At 39.3% G+C, this 21,074-nt stretch overlaps 1 protein-coding gene across 3 annotated transcripts in view; it reads right to left on the reverse strand.

Moving 5' to 3' along the window:
• LDAH (lipid droplet associated hydrolase) overlaps nt 1-21,074 on the reverse strand; it is a gene marked incomplete at both ends in the record, with an annotated part of 80,359 nt that overhangs the window by 15,427 nt on the left and 43,858 nt on the right. For 2 of the 3 annotated variants that reach the window (XM_080711232.1, XM_080711231.1), the window contains one exon: nt 10,933-11,167. The exons of the other annotated variant lie outside the window; for it this stretch is intronic. In XM_080711232.1, coding sequence (XP_080567358.1) covers nt 10,933-11,167 — 235 coding nt within the window. The remainder of the gene's footprint in view (nt 1-10,932; nt 11,168-21,074) is intronic. 3 annotated transcript variants of the gene reach the window in all.

Here is a 21,074-nt window from a genome sequence, read left to right on the forward strand (position 1 = left end):
AAAAAGGATCTTGCTAGGTTGATGAGCGTCTTACTACTCGCTGAGCCTGTCCTCAAAGCTGAGATCCCCCTACCACAGCCTCCCAAGTACTAGAATTACAAGCGTGTACCACCACGCTTGGCTAGAATGTTTATTTTTAAACATAGGTTTGAAGAATCTTAAGAGTTTTTTAGTGAGGATTAGTCCCATTATACTGGTTGAAAAATAAGCAAAGTGACTCTCACTTCCAAGATGTCAAATAGAGGAAGACAGGAAGATTTAATATGAATTAAAAACATGGCTTTCTTATACATGTCAGAAAATTTTCATCCAGTGTGTTGTACCTTGAATTCTATTTTTTTTTTTTTTCAGTACTGGGGATGGAACCCAGGGGCACTGTACCTCTGAGCTACACCCCCAGCCCTATTTTTTTAATTATTTATTTTGAAACAGGGTCTCACTGAGTTGCGAAGGGCCTCACTAAGTAGCTGAGGCTGTTGGCGAACCCTGATCCTTTGGTTTCTGCCTCCCGAATGCTGGGATTACAAGCATGCGCCACCATGCCTGGCTTTGAATTCCATTTTGACTGGTGTCATTACTTTGTTTTCCCCCCATCCCATCCCCATCATGTAAGTCACAGAGGGCTGGAAGTGCAATGGAAAGGTCACCTGGACTTGTGCGGTGTGATACCAGGTAAGGAGGTGTGTGGGGAGGCCTGACTCTGGCTCATTCATGGCTGCCAAGTGAGATGCAGCCCAAGGTGCCTCCCACAATTGCATTACTTTGTAGCATTAGATGTGTGGTTTAATGCCCTCTATTTGGCATTTTGTTAATAGTTTTGTAGGGCAAGAAATAGCTAAAATGCAAGCACTGTTACTACAAAGACTTTTGATCTTCAGCTGTTTATAAAAACAGAACAAAACTTTTCCTCATGAAGTCTGTGACATGTGGTCACTTTTTATGAAGCAAAAATGTTTTCAGAGATGGTAAGGTACAATCTGCTCATAAGACTGCTGAATTATTAATATATAAGTCAAGTTTTTAAAAGTATTTGGTTCCAAAAATCTCAACTGAATTTTAATTTCATGTGGAAATGACTTCACATAGTTCTTCTACTTCTGAATATAGATTAAGAGGCGCTAGATTTGCCCTCATCTAAAACGAAAAACACAGCCAGGCGTGGTGGCACATGTTTGTAATCCCCACGCTTGGGAGGCTGAGACAGGAGGACCACGTAGGTTCGAAGCCAGCCTCAGCTGGCTTAAGAGACCCTGTTTCTAAATAAAAATATAAAAAAGCAGGTCTGGGAGTGTAGCCCAGAGGTAGAAGGCCCCTGGGTTCCATCCCCAGTACCACTAAAAAAAATATATATATATAATAAAATAAACATAGATAAAAATATGAAAACAGATTTCAAGACAAAGGATGCTGGGCCATGAAAAGATAGCCATCCTTGAGAAAAGCAAAACCCACGGGGTAACTCCTGTAACCACCTCCGATCACTGTGTGAAGTTTCCAGGCCGCAGTACAGGAAGGAAGAAGACAAGGAGAGCTTGGTAACCTCCCTGATTTGAGTGTAAGAATCATGTTTTTTATTTTCCATATTTTATTATGCATTGACATCTTGGGGGCCTTGCTGGCTGGGGCAGGACTACCCTCTGAGAATTAGCTAACCCAGAGTTAGCTAATTCTCAGTGATAGATTCTTTTCATATGCAAGCCAACTAATCCAAAGCCCATACCATGACCACCTCCTCTAGAAAACCTACACAGCAAGCCAATATTTTTTGTGGTATCTCATCCCAGGGTCAAGTACCAGCAAGGTAGCTGGAAACCACCCCAACAGACCAAAGCCGGCCCAAATTAATCCAAATAGCCCATCCTAAATCTGCCCAGCTGCTTGACCTCTCAGCCAGCCCTGCACCTGGAGTCCATAACACAGGCTCTGGGCTCCCTTGTGTCCCTTCTGCCTCCTGAGCCTACAGGTGCTTCTCTGTGTGGCCCTGTTGGGGCAGCAGGCCCCTTGCTCCTCTTGGAAACTGTAAGAAATAAACTCTTCTTTCAAAGGCAGTTGTTCTTATGTCTGTTACCTTACCATACCTGGCTGAAATAAAATCTAGGTACATTTTGAAACAAAGAGACAGGACTGATAGTGTAAGGAGGTGAATACAGTATTTGTTTTTTTAAAAACATAGACTAGTGGGGAGGAAAGGCACTAGAGACCCACTGAGGGTTTCCTTTGGCGTCAGCCAAGTACTGATCAGAACAGCTGTGTGAGAAACAATGAAGATGGAGAAAGAATCTTTTGAAAGGATTAGAGGAAAAACCCCTGAACTGAGAACAGTTATTATTCCTACCAGTCCAGTCCGGTAGAAAACCTCTTTTTCTTTTTTTTTAAATAGTCCATCAACTGGAGAACACAAAGGGATTTTTGTTTTAATGGTGTCCCCCTTGGACTCTTAGCTGGGGCTCGCCTGTCCTTATCACACTCGGTGCCAGCCACATGACCCAGGAGAGCTGGAAAGAGGATGGCTGTCCACCAGGGCCCGCTGTTGCAGGAAAGAAGTTGCTCACTGTGACCGCACTGAGAGCGCGGGGACAATTCCCACAGTGGAAGAAGGTATGTGCACGCCTGTAATCCCAGTTCTTGGGGGGTTGAGCTAGACAAGACCACAGGTTTGTGGCCAGCCTCAGCAACTTAGCAAGACCTTGTTTCAAAATAAAAAATAAAAAGGGCTGGGGGTTAGCTCAGAGTTAGAATGCCCCTGGGTACAATCTCCAATATGAGAGAGAGAGAGAGAGAGAGAGAGAGAGAGAGAGAGAGAGAGACAGACAGACAGACAGACAGACAGACAGACAGACAGACAGATACACACACACTCACACCCACACAGGTATCCAGGATGTATTTTAAAGCTTCTATAATCCAATAAAAAAAGACATGAGCAGGAATTTCAGAAGTTAGTAAAATTATGAAAAGGTACTTAACCGGATTAGTTGCCATAGAAATACAAATTTAAAAATCTTCCGGGCATGGTGGCTCATGCTTGTAATCCCCGTGCTTGGGAGGCTGAGACAGGAGGATCACACAGGTTCAAAGCCAGCCTCAGCTACTTAGTGAGACCCTGTTTCCAAAAAAATTATAAAACAGGACTGGGGGTGTAGTCTGGAGTTAGAAAGCTCCTGGGTTCCACCCCCTAGTACCACAAACACAAAAAAATCTGCAATTCTTCCAATATGATAGAATAGTCCCCAACTTTAGCTCTTACTCAGCTATTTCAAACCTTTTAGACCCTCTACTCTAAGCTCAAGTCCCATAGTAATATTTGATATTCCACAGATTTCAGAAGATGGTGATAGCCAATAAAATAGAGCATTAGACTCCTTAGTGAGTCCTTTTTACTTATTTATTATTTATTTATTTATTTATTTATTTATTTATTTATTTATTTATTTATTTATTTATTTATTTATTTATTTGTGGTACTGGGGTTCCTGGGAGCCCTTCTACCTCCGGCTATAGTCCTAGACCCATTTTTATATTTTTATTTGGAAACAGGGTCTCTTAAGCCAGCGCGGCTGGCTCCGAACCAGCGCGATCCTCCTGTCTCCGCCTCCCAAGCGTGGGGATTACAAGCGTGTGCCACCACGCCCGGCCTAGCTTATATTTTTAACGAAGCAAAATTAGACAACACTCTTCTGAATTATTCTCTTTTCCTTTTCTGCCTTTATAAGGAAAAACATTATTCAATTAATTAAACTGTTACTAACAAAATAAATCTTAAGACAGTAAAATACACACACACACACACACACACACACACACACACACACACACTATGCCTACTAGATGGATCAAAGTTAGAAAACAAAACAACAGACAAGACTAGTGTTGGTGAGCAAATGCAGAAACGTTGCCCCACATACATAGCTGGTGGAATATAAACTCTGTAACCATTTGTAATTCATTTGGTACTCTTTCCTAAGGCTGAACATATAAACTACATTTCATTTTTTTGATAAAAATTCAACAGAAATTCACGTACAAGTTCACTGAGAGGCAAGTATAAAAATGTTTTTCACAGTATTAATGTTAACAGTCCTAAACTGGAAAAAAAAAAATCTAAATGCCAGCAACAGTAGAATAAATTCACTGACATATATTCCTTCAGAGGCAAAGTATAGTCATAAAAATTAAAGAGAGATTGAAGCTACCTGATCAACTATAAGGGTGAGCCTCACCAACACAATGCTGTGTAAGAGAAGCCAGATACGATAGAACACACAAGTGGTATAAAGTTCAAAACCAGGCAAAACTAAGCAACGCGGGTAGATGTCAAGACAGTAACTACATTTGGGGGTGGGGGTGGGGGGTGGAGTAAGGGATCATCAAGGGCTTAAAGGAGGCTTCTGAGATCCAGGCAGAGGCCCCTGGGTTGGCCGGAGCTGGTCTTCAGCAGGGTAGCGGTTGCTGAAAGTTTTGTTTTGTGATAATTCATGGAGGTATCTGTCATTTCTAAATTATTGTTTTCTCTACCTGTACTGGTGCATTGTAATTACACGTCATAGTGCAGTTTGAAGTGATACAAACATACACACACTCATTTCTTGATGCATTTCCCTTTGTAACCCAGCCCACTCACCCTTCCTTCCTCCCAGTCATGTTGCGAGCCTGGTAGTAATAATTAAAAAAAAAAAAAAAAACGTAGAATTTAAATAACAGGGGAAATCTTACATTTCTTAAAATATATGTTTTCCCAATCAGGGCATGTATCTCTTCCCACCTTTATTCTTATTTATTTTTTCCTGGTAATTTCCTATCTAAGTCTACTTTTTTTTTTTTCTTAACCAGAATGCCAGTTTCTTTTCCAGTAATTGCTCTGAGGAAGCCATCTTTGTCACCCCTCAGAAATGCCCGCAATGCACCACAGTGGTCAGAAGTAATAACACCAAGTAGAAGTGTAACTTCCTCAGTGGAAAACACGTTTCTCTTGGCAATGACTGTCGACAGCATTCCTGGAGACCCAGTAGCATTCAGAATTCCAAGTGCCGCAGTGAAGGAAATGTCTAGTACCAAGAGTAATGGAAACAAAACCATGAAGGGAAGAGAATGATTCAGAAGAATGTTAATGATTTACTTTTCCTTCATTAAAAATAAAAATTCAGATGTAAACATGACTCACAGAGGAGTCTCATACTTTATTTTATTGGCTACCACCAACTTCTGAAATCTGCCTGATGTTCAAATATTACTATGGGACGTATGACTTATAGTGAAGGGTCTAAAAGGGTTGAAATAGTTGAGTTAAAGACCCATAGGACATTCATCTCACCGTTCAGTGTGATCACTGGGTTTTCCGAGTGAATACAATCTACAACAGAGGCTGCCTTCTACTTCCTCCTGTCACCTAACTTGATGCCACTGTCAGTCATATTCGAGTCTGAGCTCACTTATCTTCTCCTCCATTACTAATCCAGGTAGAAATGCTCCCATCTGAAATGCCCTCTATCTATTTTTATGACTGCCCTGTGATATATCAACAAAATTCACATCTGTTTCTTCTAGTGTACTTTCAGTAACTTTAAGGCAGAAGCTCTATTTCATTCATTATTTTCTCCTATGCATGTCTCTACAGAGAAGGGCTGTGGAATAGAAGAGCCAGCTGCCTCCTTTGAAGATGTTCAAGAGCTGACACTGTAATGGAGGCCAGAAGCAGAGGCTGAAGCACACGGACACTGCCGAGCCAGACTGGCTGGTGCTATTAAAAGTTGGATGAATACTCACTCACAAGGAAGAGGGCAAGTCCAGGTGTTTCTTTCTGTTCAGACCCCAGCTGAGAGGAGGCTACATAAGCACTAATTATAGCATCCAGGGACAATGCAGAGGCCACATACACTCACAGTGAATGACCAAAAGGAAGGTTTTGAAGAGGAGCATGAATAGATTTTGGAAGCGGAATTGGGGATGGGAAGCCGAGTCCTCCTCTATTTTAGGGGTATGTGTAAGCTCTCACCTTTGAATGCTCACTAGTAAGATCTCACAGTTGAGTGCCCTGGTTTGACAGAAAAGATGATTGGTTTTGAAGAACAGGGAATTACTGGAAATGGGCATTTAATTAGGACAGGTGAACTGTAAAGGTAAGAAACCTACCATACATAGGTATGCACACTTAAGTGTAAAATGTGATGGCTACTCCTGGTCTATTCTGAGATATTATTTGGACCACTCTGAGCTTCTTTAGAAAGGGCTGACAGAGTTTGTGTGTCTAAAACCACGATATTCACCAGCAAAAATGGATCTCTTAAAAGTGTTCCTTATAATATTTGGTGGGCAGAGAACGGGTTTGGTACATTCATCTTCATAATGGGAGGGTGGCTGGGGAGAGTAGTCATCAGTCACCCCGGATAGAAGTGAAACAATAAAATGTCCTATTTTAAGCTCCCTTTAAAAAAATACAACAATAATCCTGGGACCTGAGAGGGGCGCTACTTTGGACAGGTGCATCTGGACATGCTTTGAAGAGGACCATCAATGATTAAGAAATAAACTGTAGACCCTAGTCTGAGGTTATCTTGCCAGGGATTGTGAAGCTCAAAGATACTGTGGAAGGAGATATCTATGGTGGGTTTTAGTTATGGTGGACAGGAGCCATTTGCTGTATCAAGGAGTTTGGTACAAGAATTTAGAAGATGAGCCTCAGGACTAGCTAAGTAAGGATGCAGTAGATATGATGTGAGGACCCAAAACCCAATAAGAAATCTCTCATTTTCCTTGACCTCCCCTATGGAGACAGGGAAAGTAAAAATATATGACTTCTCCATACCCCTTACCAGGAGGAATGAGGCAGTTTTGATTTCTAATCTATAGGAAGGAGATCCTGCGGGAGGACCTCTCTTTCTTAATAAGCCGAAGCCTAATCAGGAATAAACCTTTGGCAACTCTTTCCCCTTCTCTGTCAGGACATCCCATAAGGGGCCGAGGGTTGCAGGAATAGTCCTGTGAGTGCTGGGAGGCCGAGCATGAGGGAGGCCTACATGCTGAGGACAAGAGAACAGAAATGTAACAAGAGCCCCATCCCTGATGGCATGGTGGGGATGTTGTTGTTATTATTATTATTATTAATTATTATTATTTTGTTGTACTGGGGGTGGAACCCAGGGGCTTTTCTATCTCTGGGCTATACTCCTAGACCTATTTTTGATACTTTATTTGGGTCTCACTCAGTAGCTGAGGCTGGCTTCGAACCTGTACGATCCTCCTGTCTCATCCTCCCAAGTGCTGGGATTACAAGCGTGCGCCACCGTGCCCGGCTGCTGTGGGGATGTTATTTACTTCTAGCTTACGTCTAGATTTTCTGGTGTATGAGAAAAATAAATCCCTCTGTTTGGCTACTGTAATTTTATTTTCTGCTAACTATATTCAATCTCAATCTCAGTTGATGAAAGTAAAGATAGGGCCTTTGAATTTTCTGGGTGTTTCTGGCCAGAGGACAGGGGATGTTGTGCTTAACTTCCATGAGAGTCTGGCACTAGCGTGGCGGGAAGAGGGTAGCCTCTTGCCACATCTGTATGTTTCTAGGGCTTCCCTAAGAGGAGGCAGAGGAAGCAGCTGACTAAAAAGAGCCTTTCCAAGGAAGCCTTTCCCTGCACATCCTCTGATGACCCTGATGGTGCTAGGGTTTGTTGGGTGCAGGTGGGGTTGGCGAGGGCAAGCCAGGCAGGTATGCATGCAGCAAAGTCTGGGGCCAAGGACATACTGTGAGAATGGACGGTCCTGGTAATATGAGCAGCTCCCACTGGAGCAGAGATCTACGCAGACAGAGCTGCTGACAGAGTAAGGCGGTTATTCAGAGGTGCTCAAACCAAGCAAGAAACTTGGATAAAGCTGCTGAACGGGGAAAAGTTTTAGCAGTTCTTGATCTTTCTGCAGTTATTTTCCATCTTTCCTAATGGTGCCACATGTGGCTTTTAACAATGTAGAAACCAGCCCCCAAAGAGAAATTCTCTCATTGTATAATTTCTACATAATATGTTAAAATATTTATTATTCATGCTATTTATTATGTATTTCTTCATAAGCCAGAACTCTGGTTATTATTACTATCCAATTTACTTGCAAATAGATAAATCTACTTAAATGGCAGTGTAGTCCCCAAGCAGGAAAACACAGCTCAAGGTGTTTTATGATTTAAAAAAATAGGCTGAAAGTTAACTAAAAATATAAGTAAAATTTCTTTAGAAAAATAGTATGACATTCATAGGGCCAGTAAGTTCTAAGACCAAAGATAATATCCTACCACCATAACTTAATCAGCTTTGCCCTAAATCCTAATAATGACAAAACCAAACCAAACCCAAACAAAACAAAGTTGTTTTTCCCTTTATTCCTGCATCTTAGATTGAACATCCATGAATCATTAAAAGCTGCAGTTGGATTTTATAAGCAGATTTTCACACGCTGCTCACATAAGAGAGAGAATAGGTAATATGGGAATCTGGTTTCTTTTTATTCAAAAATTATTCTAGGAGCCGGGCGTGGTGGTGCACTCTTGTAATCCCAGCTCTCGGGAGGCTGAAACAGGAGGATCGCACAGGTTCGAAGCCAGCCTCAGCTACTTAGTGAGGCTCTCAGCAACCTAGTGAGACTCTGTTTCCAAATAAAATATATATAAAAAAATAAGTCTGGGAGTATAGCTTGGAGGTAGAAAGCTTCTGGGTTCCACCTCCAGTACCACCAAAAACAAAAAACAAAAACCAAAAAAAAACCCCCAAATTATTCTAGGATTGAATTAAAAATATTCTGAGAAGAAATTTATGAGTCTAAGCTTGTGTTGTCAGTTCATTAAACAGTTCATTTTATATCACTGTAAATGTTTAAAAAGTTACTTCCATATTGATTAAGGAAAAGGAAAAGTTATAGAAGTTTCTTCTTCAAGATCGTATTAAGCAAAGTATATATAACCCATCAGGAATTCCCTATGTCTCTGTGCTGTGTTTTTCTAGTTAGATAACTGAAAGGAATTAAAACATCAATTTAGCCTAATGAAAAGACCTTAGAATATTCTTAAAAAGTTAATTATTTGATCTGTGATACTGCTGAGCTAAAATATATTTTCTTTTAGCTTTGATCAGAAAATCCAATTTAGCTGTCTCAGTGGAAAGTGTTATTTCTCATGAAATGGAAGAACATCTACTCTAAAGAAAATATGTAATAGCAAACATTCTATAATTGAAATTGAAGGGGAAAAATCCATGTGTGCTCCTTAAAAATAACACTTAAAACAATCCAGGCACACATATTACACCGATGAATACTGTGGTGATATTCGTAATGTATGCTAATTGAATTAGGGCTACTCTTCTCTGCAGGCTGGGTAGGAAACGACTCTTCATGGGTGCTGGCGAAGAATGTTAACGCCACAGAACTCAGCCTAAAGGAAAGGATGTGCATCTCGAGCAGAGGGCAGCAGCATTTGAAATACTTGAATATTTGGGTTCCTTCAGTTTTTCAGAACTTACAACAACAACAACAACAACAACAACAACAACAAAAATGTGTGTATAAACTAAAAGATACCGAAAAATAGTTTCTAGATATGGCAGGATTTATTATCCATTACTTGGATTAGCAGACTTCCTCCGTTTGTTTCCGTGAGATTTTTATAGAAGCTCAGACATTACATAATGTGAAAATATTCCAAGGCACCCTCTAAGACAAGCTGGCAAGTTACAGGTCATTGTCTGGATGACAGTCAAGTCACAGAAAGGCAGGTCTGCAGGGAGAATACCCAGCGGGGCCCGACATGCCCACTGGGAATGACCCTGACCTGGTCGTCTTTCCCTTTGATAATGCTTCTCTTCAGGTAACCTGGAGCCTCGGTGTCGGCTCGCGTGGCAGGCATGGGTATTGGCTACCATCACTGATGGACATACTCTCTTTGTACTTCACTTTCTTCATCTACAAAATGGGGACAGTGTAATACCTAAACCCCATTAGTTCTTCTGGAAACTCTAAGTAAAAGCGAGGAACAGTGCCATTAGCTTTGGCCGTTAACTGCTGTTACTGTTTATTGTACTAGATAAGACACTTTACATATACTTACTGCATCTGATCCTAGAATAAGCTTTTGAGGTATGAAACATTATTACCTTGATTTTACAGATTAACAAACTAGGATGTTTTAATATAAAAGTCACTTATAAATACAGAATAAATTAGTGTTATCTAGAAATACCTAAAGAGTGAAACAGCTAAAATAATGCTATGAATGTGCATAAAATTACAAATTCCAATCTCTAACAATTGTGGGCACATATTTTTTTCTATCACTCTATCCCCCAGTATGACATATAATTACAATGCACCAAATAAAAATTAAATAAAAATACAGATTATATTTTCAGACAACTTTTGGAGCTAAAAAACTACAGTAGCAAAAACATACCCTTGGTACATTCAGAATCAGTAAAGCAACCAGTATTAAAATATATTGTCACAATGATTAGCTTTCCTTTTATAATTTAAACCCTCCAAAACATTTAAGGGGGAGAAATAAAAGCATACCCTGTCCACTCTACCATAGTAATGGGCCTGATTTTTTTTTAGGCTGTTTTTTGCAAATCACTGAACTAACAGGGGACAGCTGGATTTCTGCAGGGCTTCACCAGCGCTATACACTACGTACAGAGCTGCTTCCCACTGTGCTGCAGCCAGAATGCAGCTCAGAAGCATAAGGGAAAATTAAAGCCTGCTGAGGCTTTCCCACTTATTCATCAAAAAGGACTCCCCTCACTAATGCCTATTTCTAGTTTTATTAATTTCTAGATTTAAACTTTGGGAAAGAAAAAAATCCAACAAAAAACAGCTTGCTTTATATCCACCCGCTGCCTGAGATTACTCTGTAAAAACTTCCTTATACAACAAGGAACAGATCACCTTTTCAAATATGCTTACCAAGGCAGAATGGTTGTAATAAATTTGTCTGTACAAGTTCAGTCTTTATGTTCATTATTTGAAGGCTCATTCTGATTAGCAAGGACTTGATTTTCTCAGGAAACGGTGTAAGTACTAAGTAGCCGGTGAAATAGAGAACATATCGGAACCAGCACAAGAGCGGAGTGGCGATCCTGCCGTTGGGCGACTCGGCCATCCGTTCAATTGTTGGAAACAGCAGAAAGGCATGGAAGATCTAAAAAACAAAACAAAACTTTGATGAGAGACGTTCTTAAGGGATAGCCCATTACGTGTTTCTTTTATACAGTACTGACAAATGACTGGGTGTTAGATGATGACTTGAGACCCGTGTGACTGAGGAGAGCCACTCCAACACATAACCAGGATATAAGGAGAGCCCCTGAGTTGTTGTGGTTAATTTTTAGGGTGGGGAAGAATCAGATTCCTAGATAACTCCTAGATTGTGATAGCAATTCAAAATTCTACTGAAGGATTCCTCCAAGTAAACTAACATACCATTTTAGCAGCTAAACCAACTTGGTTCACTTATAAAGGTAATAGAAGAAAGCACAGCCATTTGGAAGACTCTATTTCCCCTTCTAGCATAACAAAGGAGTCCAACATTCCTGATTCAGCAGTCATCGCTAGGATGTTGAGGACACAGGATAAGTGAGCACAGAGCAGCACTTTCAAACCGCAGTTATCTTTGAGTGCAGGGAGTGTGAGCAACGGCCCTGACAGCCCTCTGGTGTCTGTGGAGCTCTGGAACAGAAATCTCCCACCGTCGGAGTTGTGGTACAGTGGGTAAGCCACGACTTCATTTCTGCCTGTGGTCCAGTGGTATTTTTTCAGGATTGCTATCAGTTAGATCAAATTCATAAGCCACTTCTATCACTTTCAGAGATGGGGCATATGCCCTTCAGGCTGGCAAAGACGGAGTCTAACAATACCAAATACTGAAGGTGTGGATCAAGAGGAACTCTAGAACAACTCAACATTTATAAAGTATTACATTTCCCTCTTCTGTTGTGAAAGTGCAGTCACCTTGGTGACTGGAGCTCACATAAAAAGTAAGTTTTTATCACATTATCTAATGTTAACAGTAGAAGCCGGGGATATGCTATTTCACTTGGATACCAAGGAACATCCTTTCAGAATCTCCGAGGTAGAAATGATGAAAAATATTTCTGCAAATGGAGTGGTACTATAATTAACCATTGATTTTCCATCTTCAGATTCAGAGTTCTCCTGTGTTTCAGATTAATTCTAACATCATGAGTCCTTTTATTTATTTATTTATTTATTTATTTATTTATTTATTTTTGCGGTAATGGGGATAGAACCAAGGGGCATTCTACCTCTGAGCTACACCCCCAGCCCCGATTTTTATCCTTTATTTTAAAACAGGGTCTCACTGAGTTGCAAAGGACCTTACTAAGTAGTTGAGGCTGGCTGTAAACCACGATCCTCCTATCTCAGCCTCCTAAATGCTGGGATTACAAGTGTGCGCCACCACGCCCAGCTTCCTCTTATTCTTGAAAGTGCTACAGATGTTCTATTGGACTTAACTAGGTTTGATACTCCAGTCTGTGGGACTGGGGATTGAATCCAGGGGTATTCTACCTCTGAGGTACACCCTCAGCCCTACTTTCCTTTTTATTTTGAAATAGGGTTTCATTAAGTTGCTTAGGGCCTCACTAAATTGCTGAGGCTGTCTTCAAACCTGAAATCCTCCTGTCTCAGCCTCCCAAGTACTGGGATTACAGGCATGTGCCACCACACCCATGGCTTGATAGATTTGAAGCAGGGGTGTGTTTATGGAAAGCAGAATCTGGTCTGGAAAAAGGAAGGGCTTCTCAATGCTCAATGCGGTACTGAGGCCTTCAGGGTGATGGGCTAAGGAGGAGCTGCCTCCCATCCCACAGTGAGAGTTCTCCCTCCAGGCCAAGGAACAGGTTTCCTGGCAGCAGCTGAGGCGGCAGCAAACAACAAAGAGGCCAACTGCTCAGTTTTGGATAGTCAGCTCCAGCCAGCACTGCAGGAACAAGCTATAGTAAGAAATCCAGGTGGGCCACAGGTTACAGTGGCTGCGGGCCCCCAGGTGGTATCTTGGGAAGCTTGATGGTTTTGCCTTTCATTTAGGTCCATTGTCTACCTGAGACTGATTTCCATGTATGCTGTGAAATATGGATCTAATTTAATGTTTTTCCATACGGAAACCTAAATGTCTTCACACACGTAACTGTAACAGCTGCCCTTCCCTTGCTGTTCTGAAGAGACACTTCTGTTGTGCGGAGTGGACCTGTGTTAGGTAGGGCTTTCTAATTTGTTCCACTGACCTACTTTTTCGAACTCTGTGCTAAGACTATGATGTTGTATTTACTAAAGCTTCATAGTATATTTTGATATTTGGTAGGTAAGTCAAACTTCATCTTCTTGTTCTTCAAGAATGCCACACAGCCAGGTGTTGTAGTGACTGGGGAGGGTGAGGCAGGGGGCTAACAAGTTTGACACCAGCTGGGCAACTCAGTGAGATCCTGTCTCAACAACAACAAAACCTGCAGAAGGGCTGGTGCTGTAGCTCAGTGTTAGAGTGGCGGCCACACAGATGCTCTGGGTTTGATCCTCAGTACCGCAGGGAGGGAGGGAGGCCTCGGGATAGTGTTGGTTCTTTACATTTGTGTAAACCTACGAGAAGTGTCTATCCGAGCTCCACAACCATCTAGTTGAGATTCTGGTTACAACTGTATTAAATTTAGTGAGACCTTTACCATACTGAATTTTTTTTGGTACATGAACAGCATAGCTCTCCCTCAACTTTTAGTCTTCAAAAAAGTCTCTACATGACATTTTAGGCATTTTCACTGTCGGCATCCTGCACCACTTTTGTCAGCTCATTAGGGATTCACCATTTTTTATGTTACTGTTAGGGGTATTTCAAGTTCCATTTTCAAAATGTTTGTGGCTGATATGATACAAATAATAATTACATTTTGAATTTCTGTCCCGTAAACTTACTAAATTCCCTTTCTGGTTCTCAGATTGTCTATAGATTTCTTTGGATTTTTGAAATACACACTTCATCCATAGAGTTTTCTTTCTTTAAAATCCTCATGTCATTTATTTCTTTACTTATTTATTAAGTTGGCCTAATCCATATGTAAAATATTGAATAGAAATACTCTGTGCTCAGTCTCAAAAGCAAAGGTTCCACTATTATCACTTGAATGGGCCAGTAAATTAAAGCATGTGTGAAGGTTTTCCAGAGATATACTTTACAGATTAGAATTTTTCCCTCTATTCCTACTTCAATAATTGCTTTTTGAAATCATCAACTGATGCTGAATTTATCAAATGCTCTTTCTATATCTTTGGAGACAGATGATTATATGATTTTTCTACTTTCATTTATTAATGCAGTGAACTACAATAAGGACTTTCTAATATGAAACACTGCCCTTCCAATTTGAGATTAAACCCACCTTGGTCATTGTTCTTGTCTTTTTGAATATTACTACATTTGGTTTCCTAATATTTTGTGTAAGACTTTTGTGTGTTGATGAGTAAGCCTAGACTATATCTTTCTTTCCTCATATTTTTTTTTTCTAGGTTTGAACATAACAGTTTTGTTATTTTTTTAAAAAACTAAGTTGGAAAGCATTTGTATTATCCTGAAAATTTGATAAAATAAAAGAATCATTTATTCTTTGAATATTTGGTAGCACTCACCAGTAATGCCATCTGAGCCTGGAGTTTAATTTTTAGAAAGAAGTTTTGACTATTGATTGATTTGATTTCTTTCATCTGGGTTATTTCTTCTTCTTTTTCTTGTAGTGCCAGGGGCATTCTACCTCTGAGCTACACCCCCAGTTCGATTTTTTTTTTTATTCTTTATTTTGAAACAGGGTCTTATAAGTTGCAGAGGATCTCACTAAGTAGCTGAGGCTGGCCATGAACCCAGATCCTCCTGTTCCAGCCTCCCAAGTACTGGGATTACAAGCATGCACCAACCACACCCAGCTCCTTCTTCTTGAATCTGCTTTAATTTTTTTTTGTAGAAATGTGTTCATTTATTTAAACTTCTGAACACTGTCATAAATTTATTTATAATATCCTGCTATGAAACTTTAATCTCTGCACTATCAGAAGTGATGTTACCTCTTTTATTTGATAGTACCTGATATAATAAACCTTTTATAATTATGAAGTAACTCTTCATTTCTAGGAATGCCTTTTCCCTTAGGGTTTATTTTGTTTAACATTAGTATAGCCATACCAGCCTTTCTTTGGCAAAAATTTATAAGATATGACCTTTTCCACTCTTTTACTTTCTACATTTCTATCACCTTATGTTTATAGGATAGAGCTGAATTTTTTCTATATAAACTCTCACAATCTTTGTCTTTTCACATAATTTAGTTTATTAAATACATTTTCATCTAAAGTAATCGCTTATATTTTATGTAAATAAAAATGTAAATCTCGAGACAGGCATGGTGGTGCACGCTTGTAATCCCAGTACTTGGGAGGCCAAGACAGGATGTTCACAGGTTCTCAGCCAACCTCAGGTACTTAGTGAGGCCCTCTGCAACTTAGTGAGACCCTATTTCAAAATAAAGAATAAAAAAATAGGGCTGGGGAGGTAGCTCGGAGGTAGAATGAATGCCCCTGGGTTCCATCCCCCGCACCACCAAAAAAAAAAAAAAAAGTAAATCTCAAATCTTATTTTGTGCTTTACTTGTCCCTCCTATATTTCTTCTCCTCTCTTACTATCTTTTTATAAGGATATAAATAATAAATGGCATGCAAATCTATAAATGTAACAAGCCATATAAAAGAATGAAGGTGAAAAATAATGAGAGGCACTTGACAAAGATTTAACATCCTTTCATGATAGAACCTCTAAACAAAAGAGGCATAGAAGGAATGTGGCACACACTAAAGCCATCTATGACAAAACCACTGCTAACATGTGATGATGTTAGAAGGTTTTCCTCGAGACCAGAGATAAGACAAGATGCCCACTCTCAGCACTCTTACTTAACATAGTACTGAAAATCCTGCTAGATTGACTAATTAGGTAAAGGAAATAAAAGGAAATAAAAGGAAATAAATAGGAAAATAATAAGCAAAACGGTTCTCTTTTACAGACATTTTACATATTAAAACACTAATGACTCCATCTAAAATCTGTTAGCATTAATAATTTTGTAAAGATGCAGGATACAAAAAATCAGTAATATTTCTATATGCTAACAATTATCCAAAGGGGGGGTAAATCAAGAAAAGAATCTCATTTATAATAGTTTACAAAAATAAAAAAAAATTGAGGATAAATTTAACAAAGGAGGCAAAAAGACCTGTAGCTTAAAAAGTTATGGAACACTGATGAAGGAAACTGAAGGAAACACAAGCACATGGAAGGATATTACTCTGTGTTTATGGGTTGGAAGAATTAATTTGTTATGACAGCCATACCACCTAAAGCATCTATAGTTTCAATGCAACCCCTATCAAAACTCTAATGATATTTTTCACAGAAATATAAAGAACTATGAAATTTGTTTAGAACCACAAAAGACCCAAATAACCCAAACCATCTCAAACAAAAAGAACAAAGTTAGAAGTATAACACCATTTAATTTAACAAATACTGTAATTAATTAAAAAAAATATACTACCTGGTCTGGGGATTTAGTTCAGAGGTAAAGTACTTGCCTAGGACGCATGAGGTCCTGGATTCAATTGTCAGTAACACAATAAAACAAACACACAGACCAATGGCCCAAAAGAAAGAGACCTTCACAAATGTATGGTCAATTGATTTTCAACCAAAGTGTCAAGAACACACAAGGGAAAGGACAGTATCTTCGACAAATGGTGTTGGGACAAGTGATATGGACATTCACATCTAGAAGAATAAAATTAAACCTTATATCACAATATGTACGAAAATAAAATGGAAGCTAGATTTAAGCATAAGGCTAAAAGTTATAAAACTATTAGAAGAAAATATATAGTATGTTTTATGAAACTGGTAAGGGGAATGGTTTTTTTTGGATATAATTCTAAAAGCCCAGGCAAACAAAAGCAAAAATAGACAAATAGGATTACGTAAAATAAAAAGCTCCCGAAGCCAAGGAAACAATAAAAAATGATGCGAAAACCTACTGAACATAAGAAATATCTGTAAATCATACATCTGATAAAGGGCTAATATTCAAGATACATGAGGGATTCAAATAACTGATAACAAGAAAACAAATACTTTGATTAAAAAATTGGGCATAGAGCTGGGCGTGATGGCACATATAATCCCAGCATTTAGGAGGCCAAGAAAGGAGGACCACGGTTCACAGCCAGCCTCAGCTACTTAGTGAGGCTCTTTGCAACCCAGTGCGACCCTGTTTCAAAATAAAGAATAAAAATATGGCTGAGGGTGTAGCTCGGAGGTAGAATGACCCTGGGTTCCATCCCCAGTACTGTAAAGAAAAAAAGGGCACAGGACCTGAATAGACATGTCTCAGAAAAGACAGAAATGTCCAACAGGTGCATAAAAAATGCTCAACATCGTTAATCACCAGTGATATGTATATTAGGCCACAATGAGATATCACCTCACACCTGTTAAAATGGCTATCATCAAAAAGAAGAAAGCGCTGGCTAGAATGCAGGAAAAATATCTGCATTTATACACCACTGTAATAATAAAAAACATTCAAATTCAGAACTCTTAGTATTATCAAATTCTTTATTAGGAAAGTAAAGCTAGTTATATCCTATTTATTCTGTTTATGAATGCAGACAAATTTACTCTATTAAACAATTTTTAAATATCAGAGTTAAAAATAAATGTTCTTGTTTCCCCCCTTTGGCAAATCTCCAGTTAACCAGTGTCATCAATGAACAAAAATGATGTTTTCCAAGAAGTCTGTTCATTTAGTCACTGCTCACTTTAGTTTCAAGTTTATTCACTTCCAAATGAAGGGTTTCCCTCTAAAGATTTAGAGAATATATATGGTTAACTCAGTTACGGTCAAACTGAAAAATGTACCACACAGATTCCATACTAGTTATGTAACCCGCAGTACGTAAGGTCCTTCAGACTGATCAAATCAGCTGGCAGAAACAGGAAACAATCCATTAATTTTATAAATGATCCTTTACTGTGACCCATGTTAAACAAAACTGCATGCAAGGGAAACCAAACTTACATGAGCAACCACAGGCCTCTATCTGGCTGATCTGTATCAACAACAAATTGAGAATTAAAGTGCACTCTGAAATCATGGGAATAGACCAAAACAAGAAGGAAGTTCTAATCTGTACTCTGAATGCCCCATTGCCTCGCAAAAATCTAAGAAGACCGGAAGACTGTTTATCACAACGAATACTGAGATGACGAGAATGGTTTTCCTCCTTTGCCTTCGGAGAACAACAGTTATTATCTGTTAGATGAAACTTAAGCTTTCCCTAGATATCATAATTTCAATGAAATAATAAAATTTGGTAGGGTAAGTTACAATAATATGAATTTCTTGTATTCCTTATATAAAAACCTACTGGCCAAAAAAGAAAAAAAAAATCATTCGGGTCAAGGAAGTATACCAAATTTTATAACACAGCTGTGCAGAGAAGGTTTCCAATTTTTGTACATGACGAAATATTTTCTTATATTACTATCTTATTAAAGAAAGAACTTGCAGGCTGGCCAATTCATTCTACTCTAAGAAAACATTTCCACATATTTCACATTCTCTTTTGTAATTTACCAGAGTCAACTTTTGATAATGAAGCATAACTACGTTTTATTGGACAATACAGAAAAGTAAATATAGGTACTGGAGTTTTTATATTGGATACATTTGTGGGGGTTAGTGACAATATTATGTTTATTTTTCTTGAGTTTATTGTTAATATTAATCATTCTTTAGAAAGGTAGAAAAAATCTGAGGTATAGCCATAAGGTAAATAGCAAGATGCTAGCATGTGGTTCGTGTACAGTGTTTCACCAAATAGGATTTTCTTTCTTATAGTTGCACAGGGATGGAACTTCCAGGTGTTTTACCTCTGAGCAATACCTCCAGCCCTTTGTATTGTTTCGTTTTGAAACAGGGTCTTGCTACATTGCTAAGAGTCTTGCTAAGTTGCTGAGGTTGACTGAACCTACCATCCTGTTTCAGCCTCCCAAGACTGCGATTGCAGGCCTGTGACACTACACCTGGTTATAGGATTTCTTTCTTTCTTTTCTAAAAAAGGGTCCTTCGAAGCCGGGCGTGGTGATGCACGCTTGTAATCCCAGCATTTGGGAGGCTGAGATAGGAGGAACTCGGTTCACAGCCAGCCTCAGCTACTTAGTGGGCACTCCGCAACTCAGTGAGACCCTGTTTCAAAATAAAGAATAAAAAAATAGGGCATGGGGTATAGCTTGGAGGTCAAATGCCCCTGGGTTCCATCCCCAGACCTGAAAAAAAAAAAAAAAAAGAGAGTCCTTCATAAACTACACGATGTAGACAATGAACTGCAAATGTATTTGTTCCCTTGGGAGAACAACAGTAACACCAACGTCATGACTAAGCGAAGCCATGACAAGTAGTACGTCGCCATCTTTGAAACAGCATCGCCACTACCCTGTTTGTTTATTACGTTAGCAATGGCAGTGTGCTTCCCCACTCCATCAGCTGAAAACAAGAAAATGTCACACACAGAGCTTCTTTTCGTATGATTTCCAATGGTGTTAAGGCATGTCTTAGCAAACATAAAATATAAACCAGACAACCTTCAAAGATAAAGGTGCTAACAGAGTGTAGATCTAGAAATAATCTCAGTTTAGTTTCTCTCTGCTCCCCACAAGGCCTTGTTTTCCTCTTCTGAGCATCAGACTGGAAACACAAGCCTGTTCGGCTCGTTTAGTAAATATGCAGTTTATAAACTGCAAATGCAGAGTATTTTAGTCACCCATCCAGAGCTTGCTTTCATATTCTGTCTTTAAAATTTTATGTGTCAGTAAGACAGGAATAGGCCCTACAGTAGGGAAGTACTGAAGTAATGATTATTTACTATTTTTTAGGCACTACACAAATGCACTTTGTATTTACTATTTTACTTAATGTGCACAACAACTCTATGAAGCTTAGTAAGGCCCTCCACAACGTAGTGAGACTCTGCTGGGGTGTAGCGCAGAGACAGATGCCCATGGGTTTATTTCCAAGGACCACAAACAAACAAATAAACAAAACAAAAAAGGAAAGAAAAAACACCCCCATATTCTAAGAAGTATAGCTCCTGGAACAAAATCATGCCATTAAAATATGCTTTGGTTAAGATGATATTCAAGAAACTGATGACTTTTACCATTTTCCATTCATGAGAATTAGACTCAGGTCTTCTGGGGTAGAGATTTTTCTATACCTCAATTACCTGAATGTAAAAAAATTACCTGAATGTAAAAAAATCACTTCAAAGATTTAATCTACACATCAAAGCTGCTAATTACAAGGAATAATTACAAGGAATCCTTGCATATTTGCAGAGATCTTGTTATACAACTTATGATCACACAAATACTTAAAACATAGTTTCAAAATCACCTTTAGCCCTATTCTGCTTTTACTTTTATATACTTCGTATTTCTTTTATTTTGAATACAAAATGCTCTTTTCCTTAGCTTAAATCTCTTGGAAGCCCTTTTTTTTGTCTTTCTGACTCAGAACCACTAATTCATCCAGAAAATATTAATGTTCCAAGGCTCACGGCAGGTTATGCTTCCCAAGCTGCTCTGTAGCATGAGAGTCTCTTACGGAACACCCCTGATACTCTGAGCGACGTTCTCCTGGGCCTCAGAACCCAGTGAGTGGATGATGGAATCAGCAGCCCGCTCTCCTATGCACGGCCACAGAATTCCCACATTAACTGCGATGGCGGCTGACGCACCAGGCCCTTTCCATGAATGCTAAAGGACGGCTTTGAGGACCAAGAAACACAGGGATTCACACCAAGGGAGAAAGTCACATGGAGAGGCCAAAGCCCAGGGCCTGTACTTAGCACACAGCACCGGACAAGGCTTTCTGCTACAGAAACTGTTGGAGCACACTCCCAGCCTCTCAGAAGTCAACCGAAGGCATGGAGTGTAGCTTTCTAGT

This window comes from Muscardinus avellanarius, assembly GCF_963383645.1.
Source record: "Muscardinus avellanarius genome assembly, chromosome: 15".
NCBI classification, from domain to species: domain Eukaryota; kingdom Metazoa; phylum Chordata; class Mammalia; order Rodentia; family Gliridae; genus Muscardinus; species Muscardinus avellanarius.